Below are 13,373 nucleotides of genomic sequence, written 5' to 3'. Positions count from 1 at the left end.
GCTTCTCACATTTTGTTTTGCGTGACGAAAATCCCACGAGCAACCACTCGCCGAAGCAGTTGCAGCGTACATTGGCAGAATATTCCAACGTACATTCTCTCGTATTAACTGTACGTATCTAAGATGTATGGTGTTTGCTCCTACATGACTTTTGCAACCGTTGCCATCATCATCATCAGCCTCAATATGCCCACTGCACGGCAAAGGCCTCTCATTTGTCTCTTTAATCAACCCTCTCTCTTGCCAGTTGCGCCCACCCTATGCCTGCAAATTTCTTAAGCTCATCCGCCCACCTAACCTTCTGCCGCCCCCTACTAGGCTTGCCTTCTCTTGGGATCCACTCCGTTTCCCTTAATAAGGACCAGCGGTTATCTTGCCTTCGCATTACGTGAATATTAACCGTGATCCATGGCATGCGACGCTCAAACACCCGCAGCCGCAACTGTCTCCTTCATGCGGCTTCCAGTGCACTTTCCACTCCCCGCGGTGTCTTCGCATAGCGTGAAATAATGAAGATAAGCGCATCTTTATTCGGTAAATCGGGACAGGTTAAATAACTCCTCTTGGCTTCAGCCATCTGAACATGTGCAACAAGTGTGCATGGTCAAGATAATTTGGATTAAGCAGTGGCCAGCTCTCCCTGAAGGCGCGTTTTCTTCATAACTTGCGAGTCAAGGACATAACAGTGTTATTTCGATGTGCCCGAAACAGGCCGTTGTTAGAATGCTGACCTCGAGACCGCAGGTTCGGCTCCTTTCCCCGGTGACTGCGTAAAATAAGACACACAGAAATAATTTGATGTTCTGGAGAGTTTAAATTTCCCAGGAAACATTTCACTCTACGGTGTCCCTGTATCACACCTACTTCTTCAGGACCGTTTAATCATGATATAAGCCAATCGTTTTGATACCTCAGCATACTTCAGATCTTCTTTGGCAACTTTGCTGTGAGTTACATCTCTGCGTGCACCACCGCTGTGTTACCGTTCAACATAACAATAAACTGAAACTTGTATAAAAAAGATAGCGCAAAAAAGACGAGCACGGGAGGAAGACACCACAGACACGAACGCTACTAGTTGTTAGTAGCGTTCGTGTTTGTGGTGTCAGTAGCGTTCGTGTCTGTGGTGTCTTCCTCCTGTGGTCGTCTCTTTTGCGCTGCATTTTTATTAAAGTATATGTCACCAACTAGCCCAGCAAGGTGTTTTATTGAATAAACTGAAAATGGAATTATATCACAGCGCCACACATGCACATAAAAAAAATCATATCTATGGCTATCCTGAAACGCACGTATGCGCATAACAATAAGCAGAGCGCGCTAGTGCGTTTTGACTCCCTTCACCAATGCGCGCCTAAAACTGGAAGCTTGCACGTGCGAGAGCATCGCTGATACGGTCCTGCATAAATACTGCATGTTTCTTACTGCTGTAAGGACTTGCCTTGAAGAAGAAGGAAAAAGGAGAGGGCTTACTTCTGTCTTCGTCTTTGCGTTGGCATTGTAGCGAGAAGATAGAAGATCACGCAGATAGTACGAAATGTTTACCATAGTAATGGCGAGGTCAGCACCGACGGCGGAGGACCTGTTCTGTGGCGTAGACTCTTGCTGCGAAATGATGCCTATGTAGACAGAGTGATGCCAACTGTTGTCTCTGCTCTTCCCTCAGGACACGGACTCCGAGATGAAGGAACGCCGGCGCAAGCAGCCCACGCGGGCGGCGCTGCGCGAGCCGCACTGGACAGAGGGCGTCTCGCTGACGGCCGACCTGGTCTACCGGTACCAACTGCGCGCACCTGACGTGGCCGACGTGCTGCGCAGCGACAGGGACAAGCTGCAGCGCCTGCAGCAGCCGAGGCTCGTCAACGAGCAGCTCTCGGTGCTCCAGCTGGAGCTGGAGGACGCGCTCGACGAAGAGGACGAGCCCATGGCCAAGGACCACGGCTCTTCGGCCTCGGCCGCCGGCGCGGCGGTGGGGGACTCGCCCGAGGCACACAGCATGCACGCGGACGCCGCGGCCGCGGCAGCACAGAGCTACGCCATGTACGCCATGGAGGAGGACGACCTCACACAAGTACGCATACATGCAGGAGCAAATGATCTTCCTGGCGCGGTCGAAATAAGCCTTGTTGTTTAGCCCTGTACCGCGCAAGCAGTGGAAATGTCAGAAGTTATGAGCTTCGTTATTACTCTCGCCTCCATAGCAGAAACGCACAAAAGAAAAGGTCTAAACGTCTACTCTGCGGCCCTTACTTAAGCTACGAGTTTTTATTAACGTAAAGGGAGAGTGCTACACGTCCCCCGCGTAAAGTGTGCATAGAAGATAAAACGGTTGTCTGAACAGGGGTGTGCTCGGGCATCTCTTGCGACTTTAAAGCGGAAGTAATTTCCGTTCCTTGAGGCAATCGACTTTGTTCTTCTACCTGCCATCCCTCTTTTACGTGAGCATTCTTTGATCCAAATGTGCAGAATAACATTAAACAGGGAGACTGAACAGCACGCACATTTCAGTCAGCTGAGCCAAATTTGAATTCGCCCCTGATAACAATATACGTGCACGTCAAAGGCCACATGGGTAACACCAGCCAGATATTTAGAAACGCACACTGCATGCATATCGACGTAAGTAGGAGGGTAGTTTATGAATAATGTTTCAAAAGAACTTGAAGCAGTTGAATATGAGTCAGTAACCGGCTAAGGAGGAAAAGGTAGCCTCGATAGCATAAAGAAGCTTCTGTGACCAATTGGTGCTTTAATGCGCTTTTAGTATCGGTTGCAGCGCTTTTTTTTCATTTTTACTTCCGCCGGTGTCCACCCACTCGATCAACACAACATAAAATTTTCTGTCATCATAAAAAGCATTTTGCAGTATTTTTGGCCATGAACTTGCAGTGGCAACACAAATTTTTGTACTGACACCAGGATTTAATGTAGTATTGTGCTTTCTCTTGCCGTAACGACACCACATAAAATGCTACAATATTATAAGAAAATTTGTCGTTACGACAGAAGGACAAAACATTCGGTCTTATTTTTGGTACGCTTCTGGCTTTTCTTTTTCAACTTTTCGTTTTGTTTTTTGTTTTCGACGGCACCCAGTGCTAAATCATTCAATGTCGGCACGCAGGAGATGGAAGAGAAGGAAGGCCGCATCCTGCTCTCCATCGACTCCGACTTCTGATCCCACCACTGGCCCGATCGCGCAATGGCTCTGCCGTCGGACAGACGAGGGGCAGCGTAGGCGGCTCCCGCTCCTCACACCGCGCACAAGCGTATACGCACGGCCCGCGGACGGAAAGAGGGTGTGATTGCTCGCCGCCCGCGAACCGTGCTGTGCTCCCAAAGTGCGACTGCGCACATGTTCATCACAATTGTGTACGTTTCTCCGTATCCCCACCCCCCATCTTCTCTGGTGAATAAAGCGAGCCTTCAGGCCGGGCGCAAGAGCGCCTTCATTTGGGCCTGGCATCGTTCCTATGGCTCTCATATTTAAACTGAAGTTTGTCTGCATCGGTAGATCACCGCGTACCAACGAGAAAAACGTTGCTTTAACTGATAACGGAGCTTTCATGTGCTGGGCAGGGTAAAACAAAAAAAAAAACGAAATACAAGTGTCGCCAGCCCTGGCTTGTTATGTCGTGACCAGAGGTGGGCATTTGACCTCAAAAATCTGGACCTCACCTCAACCTCAAAAAGAATTTGCCAACCTCACTTAACATCATCCTCATCAGTTGAGGTTGAGGTCTCCTTAGACGCCCTCACCTCACTTTTGCTGAGGCCACTGCTGACCTCACTCAACCTCGCCTCAACCTCAAATTGCGAGGTTCAAGTCGGCTGCTCGACCTCAGAAAACAAACGAAAAACAAAACAAAAAGAGATTAAGAAGTTTTTCAGTTAAAAACAATTCTGAGGATCCTGTGAGACAGGAAAGCCAAAATTATGATGGTATTATTTAATAAGGTGTGTACAGACACTATTGATGTGCACGGAATAGAAGCCTATAATCTGGGATGAACCCTCGGAGAGTATATGCCCTGCGGGAAGGGGTGTCGCATAAGCGGTTACCACCAGTACGTCGGTGAGTACTTTATATGTGTCAATATTTGGCAACCTGCTTCGTGTATACTTGTTCGTATTGGAAGCCTCTCGCTTATTCACGCACGAACCGGCAATTGACAAACACAGCCCTTCTACACCATCTGCCAGAAATCGGGAGGAGGGGGGCAGGTATTCACGATACTCTTTTCATGCTTGAGAATAGTTATCGAATTTAACAAACTGGTCGTCGATGTACTTTCCAATGCGACGGCTATGCAGATGCATATCAGTATATTTAGATTTTCTAGCTCTATCCGGCATAGCGAGAATGCTCTTTTCAGTCATCTGTATGTTGCCTTCGAAAACACTTAACAAGCTGCGACTATAGTACACTAACAGAGGCACGTTGTATTTATGTCTGTGTATAATCGAGCGGCTTCTTTTATTAATGAGAAAGCATTAGATGGCCCACTTGCAAGGTCATATCCGCAAAAAAATGTCCGCAAGAAACGGCGCCATGCGACGTCACGAGCCGACGAGTCACGCGACGAAGATAATGACGTCACATAATTAAATAATGCTAGTTAATATAGGTAACGCTAATACAAATTAGTATAATTAGTGGTGGCATCTTGTGAGTGTGACGACATACCAGGTCACGTGACAGCGATGTAAAGTGCCATCAAACCTAGTCACGTGACGACGCTGTAATATGACATCACACCTACTCACGTCACAACGATGTACTTTCTCGTCATACCAGGCCCCCATCCAACCCCCTTCCACCACCAGTTCAAGATCTATATGGATCCCAAATTACCACACGTGTGCGCATGACGCATTACAAAGAGTCCCCACAACCCGGTCCACATTAATGACATTCGGATTGTCCAGCAGGTAAACGCTCCAGTTCTGATGTATGACATACTTCAGAGATCATGCAACGAGACATGCCTTCGACTCTCGAGGTGATGGCGATGATGATGACGCTAAATGTGTACCCTTATTAGCCTGGGGAAGTCTGATATACTGATACCAAATTAAAAGTTTCCAGAAAATTGATTAAATATTGTACATTACCCAGCAACCAAAGTCAATTACTGTGCGGGAAAATAGGAATACCTGCAGCTAATAATTAAGGATGATGTTGATGTTCTGGGAGGTCAAGACCCTCTCCCGTTTCCGCCACTTCGCCCCTGGTGGCGATGGTAACGGTTTCGAAATCCTGGGAATTCTTCGATGACTCGGTGAACCCGTGGCATTTTGAAAGGAAGGGCTAGATTATGTCTTCGAACACTGTGCCAACTATTAAAATCACACGGGCCAAAACAACTGGAATAGAGTGGGCAGCGTGAACCGCTCTCTCTGTCAAGAGCACCATGGCTCTCCACTCAAACTTCCCCGTAGCAAAATCTTTTACCGATCCCCCAACCCCGGGGAAAAAGATTAAAAATAACACCTAAGTACTCATACGCCTCAACAGAATTCTGGGTACCATTTCGTCAACCAGTCTGAGAGAAGCTGCTTTAAGTCAATTACTTGTTTTCCTTCAAAACTGAACTAATCAATTGTACGCCAGCATCCTCGGTGCTTTTTACTCACGAGCTCCGCGCGAGCATTCTGCGAAGCCGTTTAAAATGAAATATGGGTCTCTGCAAAATAGTTAAAGGAAATATAACGTGTAGTGGATGGTCGTCTGCAAGGCAGGCCGCCAACCTGATCTCATACGAGAAAAGAAAAAAAGAGAGAATGATTAGAAACATACAAACAAAAATTGCACACTAAAAAGAGAAGCGAACAACAGTGTGCCCCATTAAACGTCATATTAGAAGGTATGAAACAGCGACTAAGCAGCACAGCGCAAGCAGGCAATCTGTTCCACTCACACATCTTCATTAAAAAAAGGAAAAGTAATCAGCTACCACATCAGCACATATTCATTATAGTTTTGCATTTTTTCGCCGCTGCAGCACCGCTATATATGCTGGTACGTTCGCCTCGTGTTGCGGTGTTTCGGCATAATAAGCGAATTTCCGAGAAAGAACAAGGAACCGGAGACCAAAAGAGAGGTTATTCCGAAGGATAAAAAAGTGAAATTATATTTGCACATGCTTGCATTACGGAACGGGAATATACAGAATTAGTGTGAGATTCGAAAAGAGAAGTCACAGATCAAAAGCTTCGACGGTGTTATGAAGGTTTTTCTGGCTTCTTGCTTTTTTAATCAAATCCGCAGGTGTCGTTGGTAGGAACCACCTGAATCGCATTCTCTCGACAGTGCCGACCACTCCAATTTCTGTTAAGTCAGCTTGTAATGTACAGCAGGATCGCTTTATTCGACTGCAAGGCAAGAGCCATGACATCAGCGCCGGCAACGAGCATGAACACGAAGCAGTCTTGCTTGGGGGCATCCGCGATGCAAATAATTTATCGAGTGCTTGCTGGACTGAAATTGTTTGTTTGCGGCATCAAACAAAGCTACCGCGGGTCAACGTGAGTTAAGTTGTTTGCGCGCTCCCGGGAGTTTGAGCCGACCGGCAGGCAGCCGGGTGCTACGCCAGCGGGGCAAGGGGGAGGGAGAGTGGCGTGCTGTGACAGTAACACTCCTTCCGGGAAGACCAGAGAGGGTGCGTCTTCCTGTAGGCTCGGACTGAACGGACATTACGGCGCAGCCCCGGAAGCTTAGAGGGAACTGTGGCATCCTGTTTTCCAGACAGGGGAAACCGAACACCTTGCAAGCGTCATTGCATGAACACTGCGGTGATGCGCTGCAACTCCGCTTCGGAAGCGGCACTCGTCGGAGTAAGACGTGGCAACTGCAAAAAGTCTGGCCCTCAAAATTTCGACCTCACTGAATGACGACTCACTCAACATCAAACTCACGCGTGAGTTTGAGGCCTGATTTGCTGGCCTCACTGACAGAATTTCGAGCCGTCGCCGACCTCACCTCAACGTCACCTCACGACGTATGGTTGAGGTCATTTAGGTTGAAGTCGAAGCCTCATGAGGTTGCCCACCTCTGGTCGTGACACGGAAACCCCGGCATGTCCGGTGCTGATTGGTCGAGAGAGGTCATGTCAGTTGACGACTTCATTCCAACCTGCCCTGATGGACCACCTGACTGGCCTAGGGAGGCCACGTGACCTTGTGACATCGTGAAAGCCTGCCATGATGAGCCACCCAGATTAGTCGAGAGAGGTCACGCGACATTGTGACGTCATCACACCCTGCCCACTGGCTAGATAGAGACTCAAAATAAAAAATGAGAAAAAATGTGATATTGCAAACGCCGGCGCCGTCACAGCAAAGCGGGTACCTGCTACTGCAGCTTGCAAATGCAAATGCAAATCGGTTTTTCTGTCCGAATATGGCGGATGATTGACTGACAGAAATGAGACAGAGACACACAGGAGCTGCCGCAAAAGTGAAATTTAATGCTATCGCATTCCTCTGACTTAATGCAGGGTAGGTTATGGTTGGCTAACGAGCAATGTGGGAAAAGAAAAGTTATAAGGATCCGTTTAACTGAAGCGAACGAAGAGTGCAACGCGTACGTGAACTGACGCATACTGCCGCCCAATTCTGAGGAGGCCTCATAACCGAGCAATGGAGAAAAATTGTTCACGGCTCATGAGTTCGAAAATCCTACCAAATACAGGTGGTCAAGTGCAGCTGAAGCTCAACCCTTGTGAACTCTAAGCAGCAAATGGTCCCGTAACGTGTACATGCGTCTCAGAAAGGATTGTCCGCGTTTGCTATGACCAAAACTAGTTATTGTTTGTGCATACTATGTTAAGTGAAATGCAGCAAAGCAAGGTTGCTTCACGTCTTAACCAGCCTAACAGGGGAGAAATCTGCAGAGCAGGGTCCGGGTACACTATTTCTTTTACTAGTGGTGCCCCACCGTGGGGACCTCAACGTTGGGCCAGCAGAGCTGTACCAGTTTCCCGTATTAAAGCGTCAGCAGTATTAGCCTAAAGTCAGGCCGACTCAAGAACGAAGCAGCAGATGCCAGGGCTCAAAGGAGGCCCTCCAGCTAATGGCATCGACCGATCTTCATGTCGCCGCGGTTAATTCTGTTAAGTCGTGGTTATTCCTCATTCATCTGCCATCCCTTGGGATTTCACGTTAACAAGTCCAAAGGGATCGGTCAAGGGAGAGAGAGGGAAAATCAGTCGACGCCATTGGGTGGAAGGGCTCCATTGAGGGGCACTTGCCGCTTCGTACTTGAGTTGTATGAGACTATAGTTCCACGTTACACGTTGTCCTCAGTGCCGCGGACCTGTGCACACGCCCCGATTCCCCAAGCGTAGAAAAACTCAGAGAAAAAAAGATAGACAACGACATACATACTATGTAGAGTCGTGAGCAAAAGTAATAGTACCCCCCCCCCCCTCCATACACACGCCCTTCCCCTTGTTTTCCATAGGTCGTCGCTCTGCATATGAGGACGTCCCCTGACGAAGCCATCACGCTGTCGAGACCGACATAGTGCGCCGGTCTAAACGGCAGGGGGGCTTCGTCTAGCGGCGTCCCTATGCAGAGCGGTAGGCTTCGGGACACGAGGAGGGGAGGGGGGGGGGGGGGGGGCGCTTACTTTTGGCCCCGACAGTACAAAGCTGCCGGCTCGGGAACACAGCCACACTCCCCTGATCTCCGACCTTGACACCTGCAAGGGCCATTTGAGCAAGGTGTATCTATGGCTTCCTGATAAGCATCTGTCAGGGAAGGATTGAAGAACTAAAGTGGGCGGGCAGTGGAAAAAGCAACAGCTAAACGTTTACTGTGGGAAAAAATGTTTTGGCAACGCAAGCTGAAGAACTTCGCTGTGCAGAGAAGCCGAACCCTGCCCGCCCTCTTCTTCCTTCATCGGTTCTTACGTTACACTAAGAACGTGAATGGCTGCCTTTTTTCTAGTAATCTACTATGTAGAATCACCCAGATGAAATGTCACGTTCTAATCCTCCAGTCACCTTTATTTAATATAAGTGCTTTCAGTGAAAATGGGTCTTTCACGTATCGCGATTGCAGCACGAACCACGAAATGAGCAATGCTTCCCTGCGAGCTGCAAGCTTATCTAAGTGCCATATGAGATCAGTTTCTCGTTTGCTGAAACACAGTATCCTTCCTGTGATATGCTGCGCTCTCCTGTTATCTTTAATACTGTCCCTAGTTGCTGAAAAAAAAAATTCTGAACAAACTACTTTGTAATCAAGAGGCACTATTCGGCAAAACAAGTAGCCTTGGAAGTAATAAAAACAGCACTTTAAAAATTACAAAACACGAGGTTGTAGTGTAGCTCAGTTCCCGCCACAATGTGCCTGAAAAACTAGCACCGAAACCCAGCTTGCTTCCTCTTTTCTTACTTCATTCCCCTTTCGCCTTGCCCTTTTATATCCCTTTTTTCCACCCCCCCCCTCCCTGTAATATAGCCAACCGGAAAAGCTCTTCTGCTCAAGACCCCTGGCTTTCCTCTCCTTCCTTCTTTACAAAGCAACCGGATAAAGAGCAACGGAGCAAACACAGCCATAAGTTACGGAAGACGCACCACTTCGCCAATAACTATGGAAGAGGGTGTTATACAAAAAGTCTCGCGAAGACATATACACACGCCAACGTGCATCCGCTTAATGTGGCACGTGGCGGGGACCGAGTATTTTGGTAACGCGAAGCGGGCGCGCGTCCAAGCAACGGCGGCGAACACGGCGGCGTAGAAGCTCTCGAGGGCTGGTCACACCGAGGACATTTGATGAGCGGCTGCTGCTGCGCCGTCGAGTGCGGGGAGCCGAAGGAGGTACCGTTCTCGTGCACTCTCTGTATCCATTCCTTCTTATCACGCGCTGAACTATACGCTGTGAGTCAACGTCACGCAGGCTGCGGACTTTCAGTTTTAGCAGGGCGGAACGCGGAAGTTTGACGTGCAGGTTTACTCGGTTTTAAATCACGGGCCGCAGTCTTATAATAACCTAGAAAAGTAAGTGCGGCATTGCGTACCTGCTTAATGGGCTCATGCATAGTTTTCGCATCCGCTGCCGGCACTTCACTCGTCCGGTGTGCGCGTATCTATTGCTGAAACTCTTCGGAGCGAACGTTTTGCACTCGGCCTGATTCCGGTTCCCTTCTGTAAGTAAACAGTACAGACCGAATGAGTGTTTCCACTAGGCGTCCTCTGCGCCAGTTTCGACCTACTGTTTTGTTTTCAGAACCATAAAAAGTGTAGGGTATTCGTAAAAGGAGACCGTGGGTGCAATTCGTGCATTTGCGCGAAGATACTGCTTTTTGTATATCATCATACACGTGCGCTTTGAATAAAAAAATTCTGGAAGTCAGTGCTACGACCTTGTTCGTGCCTTCTCCCGTGTCTTTTCTGCGCTGTGCAGTCACCGCGATAGGAAGTAAATTGTTACGATTGGTGGCCCTTAAATTCTGGGTTGGATATTTGGCTTCGAGACTTGAAGCGGGGCGAAGGGACAAGTTCAGTGAGCAGGTATGACCGGGTCTAGGTCAAGGGCTGCAGCGTTGGCGCTTGGCTCGGCACCAGAAACTGTCGGCGCGCTTTTTGCCTGAGTTCTTGCGCCTACGCTTACATGGTCTCTGCAGCGAATGGCAGAACTTTGCGTTTGTTTCTGCATCTCTTGTGCGAAGCTGCGCTCCTGTCCTCATTCGAGTTCTCTCCTGTATGCAAACAGCTGGGAACGAATAAATGTTTTCCTTTAGCGCCCTCTGAAAACCTTAGAGATCCTTTCCTTATTCATTTACAGAAATTAAAGAAAAAAAACTTGGAGCCCTTCTTAATTGCGCTATTAAAGAACATTCGATAGGATTAGGTATAATTTTCTCGAATGTTCTCTAATGTCTAATGAGTGTCTAATATTCTTCTTGCGATTTTCCCGCCAAAACTCCGCTAGGAACCGGTTCGATTGCCCTTATATGGTAAGCATGAGTAATCACTAATCACCTTCTAGAGTGTTCCTGTACCCTCCACTGGATCAACCCATGAGATTATGTTAATCCGACCCACTAATAAACCTTAATCTATTTCATGGGGTGGGCCAGCTTCTAAATTTTGGGGGTCCTTACATTTTCAACTTTGGTGGTGCCCTATGAGTGGTCCACAGGAGGTCACGTGGTGATGACGACGCCACGACCCTGTCAATCGCATTCGTAGATCGCTGGGAGTCTTCATACCCTTACTGGCGCAGTAGTGCAGTGATTAAGCGATGCGAAATTGTCCCGGCAGATGGCTGTCTCAAACACAGCCACCGGTGGGGCTTGTCCATGCCGTTCTTCTCGAGTCCCCGTAAGGCTCATGCGCAACGCCACGATCGGCTGGTGGCAACTGCACTGAATCGGCAATGGTAGGGAGCTTTCTCACAATCCGGTGGGCAAGTTATGATGACATCATAAGGTCACATGACATCCCTCTTTCGACCAATCAAGAATTTCGTTGGGAATTTCAAATTTCGCAGGGCTCTCTGATGGCGTTATAAGGGTCAAGTGACTCCAATTGACCAATCAGAGAATTTGTTACAAGGAAGCAGGAAACTTCATGACGGTAGCCTAAATGGTACCGCCTTAATAAATGATAATGAATGGAGGTCTTTAAACGTCCTTAAAACTCAACTGCTAGTCGCAATTTGAGTCAGCCATGAATCGCCCGTCGAATTGTCAACCAGCACATGCCTGGTGGCCGTCTATGGGTGCCGTTTGGGGCGTTCACGCCGTTTGCCATGGCAACGGGCACGCGCAACTTTAATGCGCGGGCCACGCACCTCGTGGCCCGCTCCAAACGAAGACACGTCCTTTGTGGCTTCAGCATTCCTCCTTCAAGCAACGAGAGAAGCACTTTGCAACGCTGTCCCGCAGGGAGCAGCAAATTCGGGAGAGGGCACGGAGTTCGGGCAAGGTTTGCCCGCGCCGTTCTACACCACTGAGGGGCGTCCGTTCAGTGCGATAGTTTAGCGGCCTTGTCTGACAAAGCTGCAATGCTTTGCATTGCACTCTTAGGGTATCTTAACAGTCGCCAAACTTTTCTGCCTCAATATATCGCCAAATAATGCTGCACTCAAATTTCGTATTGGGGAGTACCGTAATCGTCGGTCATTTTTTTTTTAAATGGTCACATAGGTGAGTTATTTAGTTCTCACTTTCTTTAATAAAAATTTAATTTCGTAGGGTAAAATTCATAGCGCAAAAAAAGACAGGGACACAGAAAGACGACACCACAGAGCGGTCTGTGGTGTCGTCTTTCCGTGTCCCTGTCTTTTTTGCGCTATGAATTCTACCCTTAAAATGTACCAACAAGCCCAAGTATCTACCTTTCTGAATTTTAATTTCGTGCTTCTTAAAAATGGAGCTTATTGACTTTGAAAGCGCTGACACGGCTTTCGAATGCATCTAAACGTTTGTTTTTGCCGTCATCAGAATTAGTCATAACCCACTATTATCAGTATGGCGTGGTATGGTATGGTATGGTATGGTATGGTATGGTATGGTATGGTATGGTATGGTATGGTATGGTATGGTATGGTATGGTAGGTTTAACGTCCCGAAGTGGCACGCGGACTATGAGGGACGCCATAGTGGTGGACTCCGGGTTAGTTACATGATCATCATCATCATCAACAACCTGATTATGTCCACTGCAACGCAAAGCCCTCTCCCGTGTCTCTCCAATTAACCCTGTGCTGTGCCAGCTGCGGCCAACCTCTCCCCGCAAACTTTAGACCACCTGGGATTTAACGTGCACTATCATCGCACAGTCGCAATAGCACTATTCCACTACGACGGACACCCACCATCAACAATGTCATAGCAGAAAACGTTGGCATTGAGCGAAAAAAAGATACCGGTAAATATGCTTCATTGTAGTCCGGTTACTGGCAAAATAACGGGCTGTATCGCACACTGTACTGCTGCTAAAAAAAATAGTTTAAAATGACTAACCTGCGTTGTAGTTCCGTCTATTCTTCCCACATTAACGAATATACCACTTCATCTTCTTCAAAAATTCACCTGTGTCACTTACTCTACACGAAGCGAAACGGTTTTACCAAGCATCAGCCAGGTAGACAAACAACGTTTACTATTTAACTGAGCAAATCAGGGACTCGTTAGTTACAACCTCCAAAGAAGCCACCCCTCAGTCGATCCGAGGAAGGCATTCAATAAGCGTCGTCTTTTTACTATTAGAAGCTGTTTATTTTCTTTTATTTAGTAGATAGTAAAATAAACAAAAAAAGAACCACACATATTGGGTAAAACCCGTAGCCGCGGTCGTCTTGCACTGTGTACAGTTCGTTACTCGTACAATTACGAAGGTGGCTTCTTTCCCAAT

General features: G+C 47.9%; 1 protein-coding gene across 4 annotated transcripts in view; it reads left to right on the top strand.

The window, feature by feature from the left end:
* LOC144120562 (uncharacterized) overlaps positions 1 to 3,487 on the top strand; it is a 36,371-nt gene extending 32,884 nt beyond the window's left edge. For 3 of the 4 annotated variants that reach the window (XM_077653098.1, XM_077653100.1, XM_077653101.1), the window contains 2 exons: positions 1,667 to 2,071; positions 3,125 to 3,487. In XM_077653098.1, the coding sequence (XP_077509224.1) occupies positions 1,667 to 2,071; positions 3,125 to 3,178 (459 nt within the window). In that variant the 3' untranslated portion in view covers positions 3,179 to 3,487. The remainder of the gene's footprint in view (positions 1 to 1,666; positions 2,072 to 3,124) is intronic. The other variant, XM_077653099.1, reaches the window with a different exon arrangement.
* Positions 3,488 to 13,373: the final 9,886 nt, after the last annotated feature.

This window comes from Amblyomma americanum, chromosome 2 (assembly GCF_052857255.1).
Source record: "Amblyomma americanum isolate KBUSLIRL-KWMA chromosome 2, ASM5285725v1, whole genome shotgun sequence".
Taxonomy (NCBI): Eukaryota; Metazoa; Arthropoda; class Arachnida; order Ixodida; family Ixodidae; genus Amblyomma; species Amblyomma americanum.
The sequence above is the reverse complement of the archived record's forward strand: the minus strand, read 5'-3'. Positions and strand labels throughout refer to the sequence as shown.